We start from the raw sequence: 21,896 nt of genomic DNA on the forward strand, positions 1-21,896 counted from the left end.
TCGGGAAATTTTCGTTGTTACAGGATATATGATTCGGCCCTTCGATTTGCGGAGGCTGAACATCAAGAAGATACTACTAATTTAAACAAAAAAAAGTTAGGTGGTAGTATTATGTTCTAAGCTTTCTTGAGTTTAAACAATTCTGTTAATGACTTGACTGCTTTTTATTTTCAGCTGCGGTAGAATGGGGGAGAAAAGTGTGCACATTCAAGTTACATCATTTCCCATTTTCTTTTTGAAAAAAAAAAGGCGGAAAAATAAGAAAAAAGAATAGTTTAGGCAATAGAAGGAACGGTAAACAATGAATTGCTTAATAGGATTTGAAGCCCAAATAAATGTAAAATAAAAAAAAACTAAAAAACATTCAAAAGGTTTTGCGGTGAATTGCTCGTGCACCTTCCTCGTCCCATTCTCGCTTGGAAACCCACATTTGCCGAAATGTGTCAAGTGATGCAAGGATTGAACCACCAATCCATGTAGAGTATAGCCTTTCTTGAGGGGCAGCCATCTAGAATACAAGCACAGTTAAATTTGAATATACACAACCTTATTTCTACAATCAATCGACTTACTCGAACTTTAACATCACGTGGAGCTAAACGCTTTACTTCTGACAACAAGCGGTCACCAAAACCCTAAAATGAAAGAAACATTTTGATAGCCGATTCCGAGTACTAGACTACATTACACATACCTTGAAGAGGGTAGAGCCACCAGAAAGAACAATGTTATGGTACAACGTTTTTCGTAGATCCAGATCTGATCGCTGTATAGCAAATACCAGGACTTCGTGTAGACCTTCACACTCTTCTCCTATCAAATCAGGACGAAATAATACTTCGGGGGCGCGGAACCGTGCAGCGCCCACTTCAATACTAGAACCATCAGGAAGTGCGTAGGTAGCCTTGTCCGCATCTGCGATGCTCTCTTCTTTAAGAGGGTTGGCAGATAAGTAACAAGCACGTTCCTTAAGAGTTCGAACTACCTCCATCTCAGAACTGGTGCGGAAAATGTAGCCTTCTTTTCGCAGCAGTAACCTAAATGGAGCGATAAAAGTCAAAATATCACATACTGCTATGGTACAATATAATATCCAGCGTACCTGAGATATCGTGTAACATCTCTTCCTGCTAAATCAGATCTCATAATGGAGTGTGGTAAGGCAAATCCCTCATAAATAGGTACAGCATGGGTAACACCATCTCCACAATCTAGAACAACTCCAGTTGTTCTACCAGTGGCATATCTATAGTTGACAGTAATATTTGAAAAATTCAATATTAGATAATAATAAAAAAAAAAAAAAAGAATAAGAAATGTTTCATACAAGCTCAGCACTGCTTGCATTGACACAAACAGAGCTGGAACATTGAAAGAATCAAAGAAAATTTCTGCTGCTTTCTCTCTATTATGCCGAGGGTTGAGTGGTGCTTCAGTGAGAAGAACTGGATGCTAAAAGAAGGAAATTTCAAATTTAATTAAGAATATTTCCTTTCATTGTGGAAAACAATTTCAATGTTAACTCAAGTGTTTCATACTTCTTCCGCAAATGTGTTGAGCTGTTCTTTGCTGTACACATACTGCCATACTCTTTCCATATCAGACCAGTCATTGACATATCCATGTTCCATTGGGTATTTTAAACTCAATAAACCACGGTGCTCTTCTGCATTCGGACCAATAAACATATCTCCTTCAAGGGCTCCTGCCATGACACGGACATGTTTTGGCCTTCCAACATAATTTGGAAAATGAGCTTTTGGTGCCTGATCACCAGCAAACCCAGCTTTGATTAATCCGGAACCCTAAGTGTAAAAGTAAACGTCATAATCGATAAACAACGATTGTTGCTTGTTCGAAATGGAAACAAACTTACATTGTCGATAACAACCGGCTGGTTGACTATTACATCATATGCATCCATAATGCAAGAAATCTACCTTGACTTGCATAAATATCACCTAATGCGGCAGGTATCAATACAGCGGGGAAGTAACGTAAGAAGACAGGAACTGGTGGCAGTACAGTATAGCAGACCAAAGTAAAAAACCCAGAAACACTCGCTGCGCTCTGCAGCAGTACCGTGAGCCGTGACGTCTGGTCGAAGGATTTCGTCCACCTACTGGCCGTTTTTTGAATCTCAATTTACAAGGGCGTGCCTATTTGATGATCTCACGATTAAACAGGTGTGCCGAGCTGCCGACTGCCGAGCTTAGACTAGACGCATGGGTCTCAATTTTGAAAGCCAATTCTAACCATCAATTTCTACATTATTTTCTTAAATAACTTTGCCTCTCTCGGGCACTTAATTACTTATTGGGCAATGTTGTTGCATGTTTCACACAATTCACATGGTCTCTGAATTCGTGAGTTAGGTTAGATTGCAAAATGAATTTGCTGTAATAGACGATTTTGCAAAACGGACCAGAAGATGGATCTCAAGACTAAATATCTAACTGTTACATTCGAATACTGCACTCCCATCCCCCTTTATATTGTGATTGACAGAGGCGCTTTTAGTTATGAAACAAAATTTGACATGCTACGATCGTTAGGTGTGCTGAAAAATCAGCAAAAAGGGTAGTGTCATGAAAAAAGCCCAATGTTTCTACATTTCTATTCCTGTGCTGGATGCTCGATGGAATAATTCTACTTCTATTACGTACATCCTGGTTACTAGAGACTAGATCATTTCTAAACTTGCATTATTTTCCAAGGAGAAATTTTATTTTAACTGAACGCCTCATGCAGACGTGAGTGTGCAAAAATAAAAACAATTTCAGTGTTTAAAAAAGTTAATCGAACGGTAATTGCGGAGCATTTACCTTCAGCCAACTACTGCTTTGGTCATAAAATTATCAATGAGCTGGTACTTATGTTTTAACCTAAGCCCATTTGTTGTAAGGAGTAGTTTTTGAATTGTTGGACCCAACCGGGTAGTGCATAAAAGACGACATTTACTGGAGATGGAATATCACATGTACTGTACATAGACCCTCCCCTGCCATGATGAAAAAGCACACATTACAATAGTAGGGGGGATGATGAGGAAAAAATACACAAAGTGTATAAGAAAAAAAGTAACAAAGAGAAACACTGCTTGGGAAACCAACATTCTCGAAGGTGTTGCTTCTTGTGACATGCGGCCGAAAATGACCCTAACACCTCGAGATATTTATGCATTCCAACCAGTAAGGGTAGACGACGTCTATTTGGACCGTACAATGGAACAACTTATAGCGAATGACATTTTTTTAATAAAAAAAAAAAGCAAAAAAAAAAAAAAAAAAAAGGGGGGCGAGAGAGACAGGCAAGAGAGACTTCCTCGATTCGCAGCATCGGGACTATCAAACAACGTGAGTGATAGCTTTTGCTAACATTCAGTTAGATGCCTGTTCTCTTTTCCACGATCTAGAGCAGTTTTACATCGACACGTAAGTGTAAGTGCGCTGGGGTGAGGTACGTGATGACGGCGTTAAACTAGAAGGCGAATCTGTGTGAAGGAAGTCCCAAATGAGGATCGTGTCATCGTGGGATGAGCTTACAATTTGAAACTCATCAAATTGGAGTCGAAATACTCGTCCGGTATGTTCCTAAAAATATTTCCATGACAAATAAGTAAGTAAAATGGATTCATGAAAACGAAAAAAATACCACGAGAGTTCGAAGGCAAAGGGTCCCCGCTGGCGCCCTGGGGTCTAGCGCCGCTTGCAAATCCCAAACTTTGATTTTCCCATCATAGGCTCCACTAACGATACGCTTAGAATCGAACCTAACCCATTCGACAAGCAGCGTAATGTTAATAACGTTGACGCGTTTCAAAGTTGAGTTCACCATTCTTACCTAATACATCGAACTAATTCTTCGTGACCTTCCAATACGCGTATGCAAGCCCCGCATTCAATGTCCCACAATCTGCGAGGTAACGACCGTAAAAAAATTGAAGGTAAGTTATATGATGATTAAAATTATTTAAGTAATTTCTACCTAATTGAGTTATCGGAAGAACCAGAGACAACTAGTCTGTCCCTATATTGCAAGCAGGCTATGCCTCGCTTGTGTCCGTTTAGAGTACGGACAAACTCACAGGTTGCTGTTGACCAGACCTTAATGGTTCGATCACCCGAGGCTGAGACAATGTACTTGTCGTCAAAGTCAACAACATTAACAGCTGCACGATGACCCACAAGTACACGACGGAGGTTGATTTCGGTGGGACTCACCATATCCCATACTGCAATACTTCGGTCCTAAAAAGAAAAAGAAAAATAACAATAAAAATAAAATTATTAACATTCCTTCAACTAAAAACATTTGCTTTCCAAATGTGCTTGCTCGAATAAATAAACACTTTAGATTACCTTGGAACACGTAACCATGAGTCCATGAGCAAACCGTAAATGAAGGACGGCTTCACAGTGATGAATGAGTGTATTGACCTTTCGACAAAAAAGAGTTAATAATAAAATTATAACACATTTCTTATACCAATGTCTTTCTTTGAAGTACCATTTCTCCATTGCTGAGATCCCACACTCTGACAGTTGAATCAGACGATCCGCTAATTATCACACGCTCGTCGTACTGTAAACAAAGCACTGATCCAGTATGCCCGGTGAGAACCTTCAAAAAGAACAAGCGAGAGAATAAGTAAATCCAATTAGACCGCTAAAATAGAACATTTTACTTTTGCACATTGTAGAGTTTGACGATCCCAAATCTTTATGGTGTTGTCTCTCAACCCAGAGACAATGCGTCGGTCGTCATACTGCAGGCAATAAACGCCTTTGGAATTCTCCGATCGGCAGTTTATCCGTTGTAATGTATGTCTGCCACAACGCCAGTTATTTTCAATTTGTTCAATATCTTTAAGGATGCGTGGATATAATTTTCTGTAGAAGGAATGATCTGGCTGTTGTTCACCGGGACGAGGTTTGAACAAATAGGCTCCCCATCCACGCCGTTCACTCAATCCTCTCCACAACGAATCTGTCCGCACCTATTTTAAGACAATGTTAACTCGACGCTCAAAATTTAGTCTGTAAAGTGAACCTACTTTTCTTTCAATAAGCTTTTTCCACAACATTCCATCTGCAATCACACGCCTCCATTCTTTGCAGACTAGTTCAGCATTTCTAAGACTACTATCATCCAGGTAACTTAAAATATTTTCAGCTATATGGTCTAAACCTTTTTCTGCATTTAGAAAATAAAAATTAATGCCAAATTTAAAATACAATGAATATTTTATAGTTACTGGGCAAGAATGATATAAAATCTCGTTGAAGCATTGGTTGCAAGAATGAGTTAATGTGGCCATGTTGGTAGTGACACATTCGCTGCAATAACTGCTCCACGAATTCCACCTGGGCAAGAATTGTCATTAACTGTACAGACTAGATACATAATAGGGTGAAAAAATTCTTCACACCTGGTCAGATTCTGGCCATGCATCAAAGCACTTGAGACAGGGTTCCTTTTCAACTAGGTAATTGGAAGATAGTTCGGAACGGCTTCGTACAAGGCTCAGCATCGTATTCGCCTAGAATGAAGCACAGAACACCTCATATATTGCAAATTATGTAAAACAACACTGATCACGAGTAAAGGGGAACTACGGTCCAAACTCGGAAGTTGACAAGGAAATATTGAAATTAGGCCTCCAACATGGCTGCCATTCCCAGTTAGCACTGGCTCTTCTTCTCGTTTACTAATGTCTTTCACCAGTTTAAACTAGGAATAAACAAGCCCTATTTACCCCAATCGCTGGTGGAACATCATCCACGATGTTATCAGCTTCCATTTCACTTCCTTCCACACTAATTTCACTGCGAAATGACAATGCCAAATACAATAGTGTTTCCCCACCTCAACCCCACTTCTTCTACACTAGGTTCGTTCGAGACTGGAAAATGACACAAATGTAACCATGGCGCTAGCAGCGCTGCGGTGCCGATGCTCGGAAACTTCATTTTAGTTAACGCACTCTCAAGAGGCTAGGTTCCCGATAGAGCTTACGATTCATCTCATTCATAAGATTCGTGACTCTGACACTGCGGCGCTATCGCACACTTTTTAGAACAATGGAAGGGTCCGACAATTTCTCTTGTGCGATGACTTCACGAACGCCACATTGCACATTTTCATTTATGTTGACCAATACCTGTAAGTGCAAGCGATTTTTCTTTATATTTAGTAATGTTCGATAGATCTATTGTTTTGCTTTTAATAGCCATGTATTACAGTATCTCTGCTTTAAAAAGGAAAAAAGAACGTCAGACGTTAAAGAAAACTAACGAAACACATTTAGTGTATTCGCTATAATATATCGCATAATAAAGAAAACTAACGAAACACATTTAGTGTATTCGCTATATATATCCCATACACTTAATTGTATTCTTTATCAGATGGCCTATTTCGTAAAGAGACATAAAATAAACAAGTCCACCTTTCCGTTTTCCCCTACGAATTATACTACTTTCCGAAAAAGTCGGCCGGACGCTATCAGTCAGCAAGTTTATGCACGAACGACAGCTTTCGTCGATTATTGTGGTTCATCGTGGGACACGATCAGATTTCGCGATTGCACCACCTGAAAACGGTTTCGCTGTAAATATATGACGTATACTATTGCGATGAGTACAGCAAACCAGTTGTCTCCTTCCAGGCGTAAACAGAAAATTTGAAGGCATTGTTGACCATTTGAATGTTGCCCATAATTGAAATGAGATTTATAGGTCACTAGTAAAAAAAAAAGTATTGTATTTAGAGAGACGTAAGAAGAAAGCGAGACGTGACTCGCTTCACTGGTAGAAGGTCGAGATCGAAAGCGTGTAGAAAGTTTGACTTGTTCGATCAGACTGCACTAAAATCGAGTTTCTCCACCCGTTCATTACGAAGTCGAATTTCTATTTTGTTGTTGTGTATTCTACAATCATATGCTCTTCAAAATTAGCAAATTTTAATTGGTATATTCAAGTTACGAACATTCAAGACATGTGTTCCAATAACTGTTTGTGAGGGTAAAGCTGGAAAGGATTTGCAATCGTTTCGCTTTGCGTCCATAGAACTAACAAAGCCAATTGATTTACCGACTTATGAGGTGATTCATTTCATTGCGCAACTTTGTCATCTATTCTGTCTTGAGTCTGAGTGCAGGTGGGATACGGAAGTGGTTTTACGTAACCTTGACGAGGCGCTTGCAGGCGAGAAAAGAGAAATTCCCAGAAAAACAATACCAAACAGCAAAATACAATTTGTTACTTGGCCATCTGCTGTCCTAAATTTAAACTAAGCTAGGTGCTTGGCCAATCTTGTTTTGTTTTTTAGGAAAAGTTGTTGTCATGCTCCAGTAAGTGTTTCAGTGTTTCAACCTCAAGTTTTACTTAATAAAATTATCTCGACTTCATTAATTTACTTAATAAAAATGGCTGAACTTCAGCAACAGAAAACACAATTATCAGGTCCAGACGATTAAGAAGTAACCCATCGGCAAATTGAAAATAAATTAGTGATTTTTTTCTTCGCACTTTACCTGAAAGACAAATGTCGACACGTATATGTGCGTATATCATCGAATTGCATAGGAAACATTACACGAAAACTTCGTTCTTGCCAGCAAAGAATTTTTTAAATGCATGTCACCTTTCATGTATACATCTCTTTTTAGCTTTGAGCAATTGTGTTTTTGCTATTATGGAAATTATATTCATGTCAGGTAATTGAATGAATTAATAATGAAATCAAGGTAAATACAATTTTTAAAATAAACTAATGGGAAGCATAATGCTACCAGATAAACACTTTGAGATACCATTGGGACATTTTTCAGTAAAAAATTAACTTTCAGCTATGAATCCCTGGTTGTAGAAAGAGATTATTTGAAAAAGGATTAAGCAAGCAGTAGCTCTCATGCCTAAGGTTGTAAATTGAAAGAATAGAAAGGAACATTTTGAATTTTTCTTGCCATTGTTTACAGTTTATGTAGTTTTCACAAATTAAGAGATGCAATGATATAACCAGTAAACAGTGGTCATATCAGAAAAAATTTCTCATTACAAGCAGGTCAAATGGGCCACGAATGTCGTCTTGGACTCTTTCTACCGTAATAATTTGGAGCTCATCAAACTTAAACTTTTCACATCTTCTCGCAATAGGTTCTGATGATATTGAAAGACTATTGTTTGAAAGACGTCCTATTCTGTTTGAAAAATTCACTTCCTTATTACAACAAAACAACCAAACTTTAAACGTCCCAGAATTATCGCGAATTATGAGACGCTCACCGTCAAGTTGGACATCAACCACTAGCGTTTCATATTCCTCTGTACTACTGTTTGAATGTGGAATGACGTGCTGACAATTACTTTTCTCTATGTCCCATATACGAATGGTTCGAATTCCAGCTACAAGCCACCCATCAAAGTATTTGAATACGTGATCCGATGGCATAATTCCACAAATTTCGCGAAGGATCTCAAAAGTATCTATGGACCGAAGCTGAATCTTAACATCTTCAGCCGAAACGACATAGTTGTTTGAGCAAAACAAGAATACAACAAAATAATTATTATCGGACGTTACATCTTTCACTCTGGCACAAGGAATTCGTTTTGTCAATTCTTCTGCAACAATGCTAAAAGGTTTTTGAACGGATCGTACTGAAAATCTGGTCTGATCACAACCCCTAACTGACCCAGTTACTGTCACAAAACTAACCAATAAGCCATGGGCAGTATGAATTTTCAAATCGCAACCACTAATATTTTCGTCTTTGAACCGAAAACTAACAGCTTTTTCCATTATATCCCACGCTACGATTGTGCCGTCTCGATACGAACAAAAGACCAAATCCTCGGCCAATTGAAGATGAGTTAATTCTGAAATGCCATCTTCAGACTCCAGTGGTAAACGTTCTTCCTCTAGAGTCCACCTATTCCACATGGTAACACAAAGAGTCGAATCCATTGTTATGACGCGCTTTGAATCCATGACGAATCGCGAGCAGTGACCAACATTGACGGATTTTTTCACGTGAGTTCCTATAACCCAGTTTTGCTGAACTTTTTCATAAGCGTTTAACAGTCTTTTATGCAGGAACTCATCTTCGGCAGTATTAAAGCCTTCACATGTTCGTCGATCTAGTAGTAGATTCAATGTGGAGGATCTAAAATTGTGGTTTTGGTAAAGTTTTTTCCAAAGTTTTCTTTTCTTTACGATGGAGTACCAGAGTTTACAAACTGTTTCAGCAGTACGTAAACAGCTGATGTCTAACAAAGAAAAAATGTATTCCACAACCGACTCCATACATTTCTCGTGTAGTTGCTGTATGATATCCAGCTGATCTACAGTTCTGGAATCCTAGAAGAATCACAATAAAAAATAAAAAATTAAACGATCGATTAAATACTGTGAATGTGCGCTTTAGATACGGACATTGGTGATAAATTTGTCCATGACGAACAATATTTCCAAAACTGAAATATTCCTTGCGAAAGGAAAGGTGCCGACTGCCGATGCTTGGTACTGTAATGTGTCTGCTGGGCTACACAGTGGACAACTATGAGATAAGATATCACATGCGAACGTAGTAAAAAATGTCAGGCAACTATGCAAGTAAATATTTCTTATCTAATTGATTAACTCTTAACAGATTTCCTAATAGACCAGTTTCGGATGCTGCGTTGCTAAATTTAAAAAAAATCCAGGGGGGTTTCGATTGCAGGGGGAGAGAATACTACACTTTAAGACATTCTGCGTCTTCTCCAGTCTTTATAAATAATTAATCATCCCTAGTTTATCCATGAAAATTAATTCAAGTAAAAGGCTAGGTAGTAATACTTTTCCAATTCAGGAAATGTTCTAGAATACTACACTTTAAGACATTCTGCGTCTTCTCCAGTCTTTATAAATAATTAAGTTATTTTTGCCTAGGACTTGTAGTTTTTTAAATTAAAGTAGAACACTGAAGCTAAAAGTCGATGTTCCAATAGCACTTTGGTTCCTTAAATTTCAACAATTACTAACCTGACGGGAAAACTAATACAATTATCGAAATCAACTTCCAATTTGGAGAATGGTGTGTAGTTTTTATTCAATTCCAAGAGATGTCCGTTTTTGCAGATTTTGATAAAAGTGGGAAGGTTGTACCCTTCCCACTTTTTCATTTTTGGCTAAATTTTAGATTTCTTTAAAAATGCATGATTTCGAATCAAAATTGAACGTGGATTATGAAAATTAAGTTTATTTTTGCCTAGGACTTGTAGTTTTTTAAATTAAAGTAGAACACTGAAGCTAAAAGTCGATGTTCCAATAGCACTTTGGTTCCTTAAATTTTAACTATTACTAACCTGACGGGAAAACTAATACAATTATCGAAATCAACATCCAATTTGGAGAATGGCGTGTAGTTTTTATTCAATTCGAAGAGATGTCCATTTTTGCAGATTTTGACAAAAGTGGGAAGGCTATACCCTTCCCACTTTTTCATTTTTGGCTAAATTTTAGATTTCTTTAAAAATGCATGATTTCGAATCAAAATTGAACGAGGATTATGAAAATTAAGTTTATTTTTGCCTAGGACTTGTAGTTTTTTAAATTTATGTAGAACACTGAAGCTAAAAGTCGATGTTCCAATAGCACTTTGGTTCCTTAAATTTTAACAATTACTAACCTGACGGGAAAACTAATACAATTATCGAAATCAACATCCAATTTGGAGAATTGTGTGTAGTTTTTATTCAATTCCAAGAGATGTCCATTTTTGCAGATTTTGACAAAAGTGGGAAGGCTATACCCTTCCCACTTTTTCATTTTTGGCTAAATTTTAGATTTCTTTAAAAATGCATGATTTCGAATCAAAATTGAACGAGGATTATGAAAAGTAAGTTTATTTTTGCCTAGGACTTGTAGTTTTTTAAATTTAAGTAGAACACTGAAGCTAAAGGTCGATGTTCCAATAGCACTTTGGTTCCTTAAATTTTAACAATTACTAACCTGACGGGAAAACTAATACAATTATCGAAATCAACATCCAATTTGGAGAATGGTGTGTAGTTTTTATTCAATTCGAAGATATGTGAATTTTTGCAGATTTTGACAAAAGTGGGAAGGCTATACCCTTCCCACTTTTTCATTTTTGGCTAAATTTTAGATTTCTTTAAAAATGCATGATTTCGAATCAAAATTGAACGAGAATTATGAAAATTAAGTTTATTTTTGCCTAGGAATTGTAGTTTTTTAAATTTAAGTAGAACACTGAAGCTAAAATTCGATGTTCCAATAGCACTTTGGTTCCTTAAATTTTAACAATTACTAACCTGACGGGAAAACTAATACAATTATCGAAATCAACATCCAATTTGGAGAATGGTGTGTAGTTTTTATTCAATTCGAAGAGATGTCTATTTTTGCAGATTTTGACAAAAGTGGGAAGGCTATACCCTTCCCACTTTTTCATTTTTGGCTAAATTTTAGATTTCTTTAAAAATGCATGATTTCGAATCAAAATTAAACGCGGATTATGAAAATTAAGTTTATTTTTGCCTAGGACTCGTAGTTTTTAAATTATAGTAGAACACTGAAGCTAAAAGTCGATGTTCCAATAGCACTTTGGTTCCTAAAATTTTAACAATTACTAACCTGACGGGAAAACTAATACAATTATCGAAATCAACATCCAATTTGGAGAATGATGTGTAGTTTTTATTCAATTCCAAGAGATGTCCATTTTTGCAGATTTTGACAAAAGTGGGAAGGCTATACCCTTCCCACTTTTTCATTTTTGGCTAAATTTTAGATTTCTTTAAAAATGCATGATTTCGAATCAAAATTGAACGAGAATTATGAAAATTAAGTTTATTTTTGCCTAGGAATTGTAGTTTTTAAATTTAAGTAGAACACTGAAGCTAAAAGTCGATGTTCCAATAGCACTTTGGTTCCTTAAATTTTAACAATTACTAACCTGACGGGAAAACTAATACAATTATCGAAATCAACATCCAATTTGGAGAATGGTGTGTAGTTTTTATTCAATTCCAAGAGATGTCCATTTTTGCAGATTTTGACAAAAGTGGGAAGGCTATACCCTTCCCACTTTTTCATTTTTGGCTAAATATTAGATTTCTTAAAAAATGCATGATTTTGAATCAAAATTGAACGAGGATTATAAAAATAAAGTTTATTTTTGCATAGGACTTGTAATTTTTTAATTAAAGTAGAATACTGAAGCTAAAAGTTGATGCGTCAATAGCACTTTGGTTCCTTAAATTTCACAACTTACTTAACTGACGGGAAAACTAGTACAATGATCGAAATCAACGTTCAATTTGGAGCATGGTGTGTAATTTTTGTTCAATTCCAAGCGATGTCCCTTTTTTCAGATTTTGACAAAAGTGGGAAGGCTATACCCTTCCCACTTTTTCATTTTTGGCTAAATTTTAGATTTCTTTAAAAATGCATGATTTCGAATCAAAATTGAACGAGGATTATGGAAATTAAGTTTATTTTTGCCTAGGACTTGTCGTTTTTAAAATTAAAGTAGAATGCTGAAGCTAAAAGTTTGTTGCAATCAGTCCCTCTCTGATGGTAAATGGAGCGGCTCGTCGACTGGCGAGCGGTTTCAGTTAAACAAGCCGAATGTGGAAAAGGGACTTATGCTAAGCTAAATAATAAAAGACTACAAAAATGACTAGGGACAAAATATATTGACACTTACGCGGAAGTGGCCAGGCATACGCCGCAACCCTTCCTTAGGTTTCGATCTCACACACGTGAAACGAGATGACGTTCAGCTACACGTCAGTACACACAACTAACTACTACACACCCTTGAGAGACAATCCTTTTGGGCCGCTTGCGCCCTCTAGTGAGGCTACGCCAGGGCCTCGGGGTACAAACAGGGAACTGAGAGGAATGGGTAAGGGGATAAATGGGCCGTCTGCTACATTCGGCCTTTCCTGACTCGATTTGAATTAAAATAAACACACAGACAGAGGAATCAAATCGAAATACAAATAAGTTGGACACCCACAACATTATGTTCGAATTTGACCTGATGTGAACTAACTACACAACAACAAAAAAAACAAAAAAAAAAAAACAAAAAAAAAAAAAAAAAAGAAGAGAAAAGGGAAAAAGATATTAAAGAGACATACACACATACATATCAATCTCTATATCTTTTCGGGGGAATTACTGTTCTTCCTGATCTTGTTCTTGTTGGAGGAGGAGGAGTTTCTACTGCTTCTGGCGGATCGATTGGTTGAAGTACGGGACGGACGGGTGGTGCAGCTATCACATTTTCGGGTGGTTGCTGAACCGCGTTTTCATCCGGCTCATCCGGCCAATCGTCCCACTCGACGTCTTCTCTTGGGTGGAACATTCGGATTTGAACGACATGAACATTAAAGCGACGGAAGCGCTTCTTCTGACGTTTCGCTGGCAAATCCTCCACCAAATACGTTGTTGGGCAGATCTTTTTCACGATTTGAAATGGACCAACATACTTAGGCAGGAACTTTTTGGTCTTGTTTTTCTTCTTCAATTTTCTTCTAACGAGCACCAGCTCACCAGGTCGGAGGTCTCGAACAATTCGGCGCCGTTGGTCAACCAGGCGTTTTGACTTCTCCTGTTTTCTGATGATGTTGAGACGTGCGGCTTCTCGTAGTTCTCCGACACGAGCAAGAAAAATGTCGAAAGGTTCCGGTCGTTCTTTCGGCCACGGGAAATGATTCTCCAATGTTGTGAAGGGAAGTCGGCCATACACGAGCTGAAATGGTGAAATTTCGACCGTACTTTGTCGAGCTGTGTTGATTGCAAACACTGCTGCCGGCAGATGGCGATCCCAATCATCGTGATCCGTGTTGACGTACGCTGCCAGAGCTTGCGTCATCGTCCTGTTGACTCGTTCGACCAATCCAGAAGTTTGAGGATGTTCTGCTGTAGCAAACACGTGATGCGTTCCCCACTCCTTGACGTTATCCTCCATAAGATGCGAAGAGAATGCGGTGCCTTGATCACTTATAATTCTAGTGGTCACACCATGACGGAAATTAATGTTTTCTCTCACGAACTCGACCACAAGTGCGGTGGTAGTGTCTGCTACGGACGCCGCTTCCACATATTTAGTTAAGTAGTCGATACACATTAAAATATGTTTCTTTCCTCCAGTGGTAGTTTTAAAGGGACCAAGATGATCCATCCCGACAGTATGAAACGGACGATCAGGTGGGGGAATAGGTTGCAGCTGTCCAGCAGGAAAACCAGGGATACACTTATGGAATTGACAGTAATTACATGATAACACAAATTTTCTTACACTTTTGCGAAACTTTGGCCACCAATAGCGTTCAGATACACGAGCGATTGTCTTATCTATGCCCATGTGACTAGAAGAAGGGTCATCATGGCAGAATTCAATAATTTCTCTACGTAAAATGGACGGGACACACAAAAGAAATTTACGACCTTGGGAGGGATTTTTCTTATATAATACTTTACGACAGAGTTTGAAGTTTTCTGACACTTTACCAGGGGTATTTGATTTCAACCAATTAATAATGGGACGCAGTTGGCTATCCAATTGTTGTTGGAACGCCAACTCAGCGCTATTCATGCCCGTAGGCTTTCTACTATCCAGAATACATACTACATGACCGATCTCGGAGCCACTGGGTCCAATACAGGATTCATCAGGGTTTCGAGATAGGGCATCGGCCACCAAATTATCTACTCCTTTGACGTGGCGTATTTCAAAATCAAATTCCTGCAGAGCAAGAATCCATCTAGCGAATTTCCCATTGACTTCTTTTTTTGACCACAACCATCGAACAGCTGAGCTGTCCGTCAACACTGAAAACCGTCGACCGTATACATACGATCTAAACTTTTTTAAAGCCCAAACAATAGCCAAACATTGCAACTCGTTTGCGTGATACTTCATTTCGGCATCGGTCAGTCTCCGGCTGGCGTAAGCAATAGGCCGTAGTCCTTCACCTCCGTCCTGCATCACGGCGGCTCCAAGGCCTACCAGGCTTGCATCCGTCTGCACAATTACATCGATGTTCTCATCGAAATGAGCCAGCACAGGCGATGATACCAATATTTTCACGAGTTTCTCCTTGGCGGCTTCTTGTGCGTCAGTCCATCTCCATACGGCGTTTTTCTTCAACAAGCCGTGTAATGGATGCGCCATCGACGCGAATTCCGGGACGAACCGACGGTAGAATGATGCGAGGCCAAGAAATGCTCTCAGCGACTTGATGTTGTTGACTTTAAAGTTGACGAGGGAGCTGATTTTCGCTGGGTCGGGCCGTATGCCTTTTTCGTCGATGATATGGCCTAAATGAAAAATAATATTAGTTGCGAAAATACATTTTGAAACGTTCAACGTTAATCCAGCCTTTTCTAGAGCTTTCAACACACAGTCTAACCGCTCTTGATGTTCCTCAAAAGACTTTCCAAATACTAGAGTATCATCTAGATATACGAGGCACATTTGCCACTTTAGACGGGCCAGAACGCGATCCATTAGCCTTTGAAAGGTAGACGGCGCATTGTTCAATCCAAAAGGCAAACGAACGAATTCATACAGGCCGTCTGGTGTTACAAAAGCAGTTTTACATGTGTCAGCCTCTGCTACAGGTACTTGCCAGTACCCAGACATTAAATCTAGACTTGAAAAATATTTTGCACCGGCAATACGGTCAAATACATCGTCCATGCGGGGTAGAGGGTATACATCTCTCTTAGTAACAGCATTCAGACGCCGATAGTCTACACAAAACCTATAGTCACCTGATTTCTTCTTAACTAATACCACCGGAGCAGCCCAAGGGCTAAAAGAAGGACGAATGATGTGCTGTCTGAGCATTTCAGCTATTTTCTCCGTGATGATTCTTCTTTCAACAGCAGAAACGCGGTACGGCACGCAGCTTATTGGTCGAGCATCGCCGGTGTCGATGGCATGTTCCGTCATGTCTGTCGATCCCAAATTGCCATCCGCTGGTGGAAAGCACCGTCGACGTCGCGCCAAAAGCTTGAACACCGCATCTCTCTCCGCCGCTGACAAGTTTTCGCCAACACGCGCATTTTTCCATACATTCGCTTCCTCCGGATGTATAAGTGAACAGGCTAGCATATCCGGCTGATCCTCTTGAACGATGAAAGTTTTATCCGGATCGACTTCGATGCTGTCTATAAATGCTAAAAAATCTTTACGGTGTAGATTGAGAGAACAAGTTTGCAGATTAAGAACAGGAACTTTAAGTTTTCCGGCTTCTACTTTAACAACACAACATGGGATAACCCATTCACTACCCGGCTGGGCACGCAAATTTGCTCTGATCATCGCACTACCTGAAAAATTTCTTGCCATCTTAGCGCGTACAAAACAAAGTGATTCGGGTGGTATAATTGTTGACTGAACTACTTTCACTGTTTTGCCTGTTGAGCGCCTACCCGGTTGATTCTCTTGTTTCAGCGATTCAATTAACTCATCAGACACAAACATAGGATTTTCTTCCTCATTACAAACAAAATTCACTTCTTCGATACCAGCAAAACGAACTTTCTTAATTCCCGACGAACAAGAATAGCTGGACTTCATCACAATTTTATCATTTTCTACTATTAAATTTGTTTTGCTTTTAATAATCCAATCTGACCCGAGGATCGCCGCAAATGGGCACGATTTTACAACTGCAACTTCTTTTAATTCTACTACCCGATTGCTCCACTTTATTTTTAAAGGCAAAAAAGAATCAACAACTACTTTTCTATTATCAACACCAGTTAATTTTAACGATGACTTAATTCTATTTGAGGGGAGCATCTTTCTTACTACACTTATCCTAATAGCAGACATACTTGCACCGGAATCAACGAGTGCAATTACTTCACCAACATTCTCAATAAATACCTTTACAAGCGGGAGTAGGGGTCGACAGGGTATATATGCGTAGCCGGTGAGCACGGTCCCTGCTCCTAGCTTCCGGCTGTACCTTTTCCCGATGCTGTTGGACAATGGCGAGCGATATGACCAATCACTCCACAGTTGTAGCATTTTCTTTTGCTTGGATCAACCCATCCTCCTCCGCCACGTCCAGTTCCACTTCCTCCACCACGATCACTTCCGCCTCCTCCACGCCCGGCACCACGATTTCCAATAGCCATCTTGCTGAACTGTGCAGTCAGTTGGTTAACTAGCTGGTTGCCAAATGCTGCTAGAGTGGCGTTGAGATCAGGAACAGTAGGTGTAGTCGTTGTTCCGGGTGTAGCTGCTGGCGGAGCTATTGGTGGAGCTACTGGTGGCGCTACTGGTGGGGGGAAGACACGTGATGCAACACCGAGGGTCTCCAAAGCACGAATCCGCTGGATAAATTCCGCGACGTTGGCTGGGCGGTTCGCTGTCATGGCGGCCACATGTTGCCAACTGGCCAGGCCATCTATTAGAAAAGCTACCATCTTCTCTTCGTTAAGGGGGATTGGGGCAACACGTAACAATTTATGCTTATCTAAAGCGTACTCAATACCTGATTCATCGACTTTCTGTCGTCTCTCTTCTACCAACCTGAGCCATTCACCAACATGTAAACGTGGTGAAAAATTCGTGGTGAACGCTCCAGACCAGTCAGCCCAGGTTGCATGCGTATGGCCTGTGTGAATATGCCAATCCAACGCTGTTTTCAACAGACGCCTTGCTGCTACTTGAATACGCTGTGCGTCTGTCCATCCTTCCGCCACGGCAACTCTGTCTACAAAATCTACAAAATCTTGCGGGAAATCCATTAATTTACCTTCAAAACATGGAATGGAGTCGACAGCCGCATTTGCTATACGTGGAATGGGTAAAACTGGAGCTTGGGGAAGATTTTGCTGTTGCTGCTGGTTCTGTCCGGCTGCTGCATTGTTGGCCAGCTGTTGCACCAAGTTCGCCGACTGTTGACGCTGTTGGTCCAACGCGTTCAAAAGATCTGCCGCCTGATTTTGGGCAGCTAGTCGATCTTGGGCCATTGCCGTCGTGAGATTTCTCAGCGCATCAATTAGATCCTGGGGCAGCGCCATGTCTGGTACCCTTGAAACTGCAGTTGCTGAAACTGGTAAATTAAATGTTAGCCTACTTGAGCCACCACGCAAGGATGGTGACGGTACGTGTGTAGTTGGCACTACTACTCTTGCACGTGTCACTGGTGTGACTGTGGTTTTGGTGTTTGAACGCGTTCTTATCTGAAATGGCACTGTAGATTCTCCACGTTTAGGTGGCATATAAAAAAAAAACTATCGATATGACCAACCAGATTTACGGAACACAAAACAAAAAATATTAATAAACAAACTTCAATCAAATTTAGGTGATATTAACGACACACAACGACGTGGTCGAACGCACGAAAAGAAAAAAAAAATGGCGACTATCACACAGATTTAATACGCCACACACAAAAAAAAAGGAGAAGACTTTCGTCTAGCCACGAGGTTTTACGCGCGAAAAGAAGAGGGGGGTTGGGTGGGCGCGAATTTTCTCAAAAGAAAAATTCTCGTGTGTCATACACAAGACACAAAAACCACAAAAAATGAACTAAATAACCGATTGTCAATGAAAGAGACGAGGGGCGTTACAAAAAAAAAAAAAAAAGTTCAGTTCTCACAGAAAAATAATGATTTTACGAAACAAAAAAAATTATGAAAAAAAAAAAAAAAGAAAAGAGAACTATTCAATGGCCCGTGCCCAACTCCTGACACCAAATGTTGCAATCAGTCCCTCTCTGATGGTAAATGGAGCGGCTCGTCGACTGGCGAGCGGTTTCAGTTAAACAAGCCGAATGTGGAAAAGGGACTTATGCTAAGCTAAATAATAAAAGACTACAAAAATGACTAGGGACAAAATATATTGACACTTACGCGGAAGTGGCCAGGCATACGCCGCAACCCTTCCTTAGGTTTCGATCTCACACACGTGAAACGAGATGACGTTCAGCTACACGTCAGTACACACAACTAACTACTACACACCCTTGAGAGACAATCCTTTTGGGCCGCTTGCGCCCTCTAGTGAGGCTACGCCAGGGCCTCGGGGTACAAACAGGGAACTGAGAGGAATGGGTAAGGGGATAAATGGGCCGTCTGCTACAAGTTGATGTTCCAATAGCACTTTGGTTCCTTAAATTTCAACAATTACTTAACTGATGGGAAAACTAATGCCATTATCGAAATCAACGTCCAATTTGGAGAATGGTGTGTAGTTTTTATTCAGTTCAAAGAGATGTGAATTTTTGCAGATTTTGACAAAAGTGGGAAGGCTATACCCTTCCCACTTTTTCATTTTTGGCTAAATTTTAGATTTCTTTAAAAATGCATGATTTCGAATCAAAATTGAACGAGAATTATGAAAATTAAGTTTATTTTTGCCTAGGAATTGTAGTTTTTTAAATTTAAGTAGAACACTGAAGCTAAAAGTCGATGTTCCAATAGCACTTTGGTTCCTTAAATTTTAACAATTACTAACCTGACGGGAAAACTAATACAATTATCGAAATCAACATCCAATTTGGAGAATGGTGTGTAGTTTTTATTCAATTCGAAGAGATGTCTATTTTTGCAGATTTTGACAAAAGTGGGAAGGCTATACCCTTCCCACTTTTTCATTTTTGGCTAAATTTTAGATTTCTTTAAAAATGCATGATTTCGAATCAAAATTAAACGCGGATTATGAAAATTAAGTTTATTTTTGCCTAGGACTCGTAGTTTTTTAAATTATAGTAGAACACTGAAGCTAAAAGTCGATGTTCCAATAGCACTTTGGTTCCTAAAATTTTAACAATTACTAACCTGACGGGAAAACTAATACAATTATCGAAATCAACATCCAATTTGGAGAATGATGTGTAGTTTTTATTCAATTCCAAGAGATGTCCATTTTTGCAGATTTTGACAAAAGTGGGAAGGCTATACCCTTCCCACTTTTTCATTTTTGGCTAAATTTTAGATTTCTTTAAAAATGCATGATTTCGAATCAAAATTGAACGAGAATTATGAAAATTAAGTTTATTTTTGCCTAGGAATTGTAGTTTTTTAAATTTAAGTAGAACACTGAAGCTAAAAGTCGATGTTCCAATAGCACTTTGGTTCCTTAAATTTTAACAATTACTAACCTGACGGGAAAACTAATACAATTATCGAAATCAACATCCAATTTGGAGAATGGTGTGTAGTTTTTATTCAATTCCAAGAGATGTCCATTTTTGCAGATTTTGACAAAAGTGGGAAGGCTATACCCTTCCCACTTTTTCATTTTTGGCTAAATATTAGATTTCTTAAAAAATGCATGATTTTGAATCAAAATTGAACGAGGATTATAAAAATAAAGTTTATTTTTGCATAGGACTTGTAATTTTTTAATTAAAGTAGAATACTGAAGCTAAAAGTTGATGCGTCAATAGCACTTTGGTTCCTTAAATTTCACAACTTACTTAACTGACGGGAAAACTAGTACAATGATCGAAATCAACGTTCAATTTGGAGCATGGTGTGTAATTTTTGTTCAATTCCAAGCGATGTCCCTTTTTTCAGATTTTGACAAAAGTGGGAAGGCTATACCCTTCCCACTTTTTCATTTTTGGCTAAATTTTAGATTTCTTTAAAAATGCATGATTTCGAATCAAAATTGAACGAGGATTATGGAAATTAAGTTTATTTTTGCCTAGGACTTGTCGTTTTTAAAATTAAAGTAGAATGCTGAAGCTAAAAGTTGATGTTCCAATAGCACTTTGGTTCCTTAAATTTCAACAATTACTTAACTGATGGGAAAACTAATGCCATTATCGAAATCAACGTCCAATTTGGAGAATGGTATGTAGTTTTTATTCAATTCCAAGAGATGTCCATTTTTGCAGATTTTGACAAAAGTGGGAAGCATGGTATAGGAGTTATATGGTACGCGTACTCGAGAGGGCGAAAGTGGGACAAAAATTGGAATCGTCTATTTTGGCAACTCTGGCCGGGTGTGTAACTAGAGGGCCTACTTTAACGTAGGCTCTTATGGGACTATCCCTTTTGAACTGTAACATTAAGGTGTTTGAATTTTTTTTTTTATTTAGAAAAATTTTTATCGTGCGTAGAATTAATTTTTATGCAAAGTTCATTTTTTGGATTTTAATTTAAAATTGTTTGTATAATTTAAAAAAAATAAAAATGGTCCAAGAATTTCTGAAAGTCTTTAACTTTCCACTTCTGCTAGACAGTTCCACATTATTAATATATAATGCGGAATTTGTTCTTTGGAGCAGTTACGTTTGCGTCTCGTAAATGGCCGTAGATTGTTTACATTTTGGCTGGTCGATTCGCCATTGTTTGCAGCCCTAATTTATAAAATAATAATAATAATTAAATTGTCGTCGTTTGATCTTAAAACAATTTATTTGAGATGAGCAGTGCAATCACCATGGCAATCACTTCCAAAGAAGAAATTCCGCTTTTTATATATAATGTGGAACAGTCTAGCAGAAGTGGAAAGTTAAAGACTTTCAGAAATTCTTGGACCATTTTTATTTTTTTAAATTATACAAACATTTTTAAATTAAAATCCAAAAAATGAACTTTGCATAAAAATTAATTCTACGCACGATAAAAATTTTTCTAAATGAAAAAAAAATTCAAACACCTTAATGTAACAATTCAAAGGGGGTAGTCCCATAAGAGCCTACGTTAAAGTAGGCCCTCTAGTTACACACCCGGCCAGAGTTGCCGATGTTGACGATTCCAATTTTCGTCCCATTTTCGCAGTCGACGGCTCTGGGAAGTACGCGTACCATATAACTCCTATACCATGGTGGGAAGGCTATACCCTTCCCACTTTTTGGGGAAGGCTGTAGAATAAAATTATCGTCAAGCATAAC

At 38.7% G+C, this 21,896-nt stretch overlaps 3 protein-coding genes across 3 annotated transcripts; all 3 read right to left on the reverse strand.

Annotated features, from left to right (window-relative positions):
* Positions 1-145: 145 nt before the first annotated feature.
* Positions 146-2,150, reverse strand: LOC116922941 (alpha-centractin). The gene is made up of 7 exons (XM_032929429.2): positions 1,877-2,150; positions 1,539-1,805; positions 1,328-1,452; positions 1,103-1,246; positions 695-1,037; positions 573-635; positions 146-508 (listed from the first exon to the last, which is right to left on the reverse strand). The coding sequence occupies exons 1-7, from the start codon at positions 1,922-1,924 to the stop codon at positions 365-367; spliced, it is 1,134 nt and encodes a 377-aa protein (XP_032785320.1). The 5' UTR covers positions 1,925-2,150; the 3' UTR covers positions 146-364.
* An 811-nt stretch (positions 2,151-2,961) lies between these two features.
* On the reverse strand, positions 2,962-5,919 carry LOC116922876 (F-box/WD repeat-containing protein 1A). The gene is made up of 11 exons (XM_032929336.2): positions 5,759-5,919; positions 5,432-5,542; positions 5,258-5,366; positions 5,057-5,196; positions 4,688-4,999; positions 4,510-4,623; positions 4,362-4,439; positions 3,988-4,250; positions 3,844-3,915; positions 3,655-3,772; positions 2,962-3,593 (listed from the first exon to the last, which is right to left on the reverse strand). Exons 1-11 carry the CDS (start codon positions 5,801-5,803, stop codon positions 3,423-3,425), a joined length of 1,533 nt encoding a protein of 510 aa, XP_032785227.1. The 5' UTR covers positions 5,804-5,919; the 3' UTR covers positions 2,962-3,422.
* A 1,613-nt stretch (positions 5,920-7,532) lies between these two features.
* LOC116922909 (F-box/WD repeat-containing protein 1A) lies at positions 7,533-9,676 on the reverse strand. The gene is made up of 2 exons (XM_032929390.2): positions 9,439-9,676; positions 7,533-9,363 (listed from the first exon to the last, which is right to left on the reverse strand). Exons 1-2 carry the CDS (start codon positions 9,457-9,459, stop codon positions 8,041-8,043), a joined length of 1,344 nt encoding a protein of 447 aa, XP_032785281.2. The 5' UTR covers positions 9,460-9,676; the 3' UTR covers positions 7,533-8,040.
* Between the last annotated feature and the right edge of the window lie 12,220 nt (positions 9,677-21,896).

This window comes from Daphnia magna, linkage group LG5 (assembly GCF_020631705.1).
Source record: "Daphnia magna isolate NIES linkage group LG5, ASM2063170v1.1, whole genome shotgun sequence".
Classification (NCBI taxonomy): Eukaryota; Metazoa; Arthropoda; class Branchiopoda; order Diplostraca; family Daphniidae; genus Daphnia; species Daphnia magna.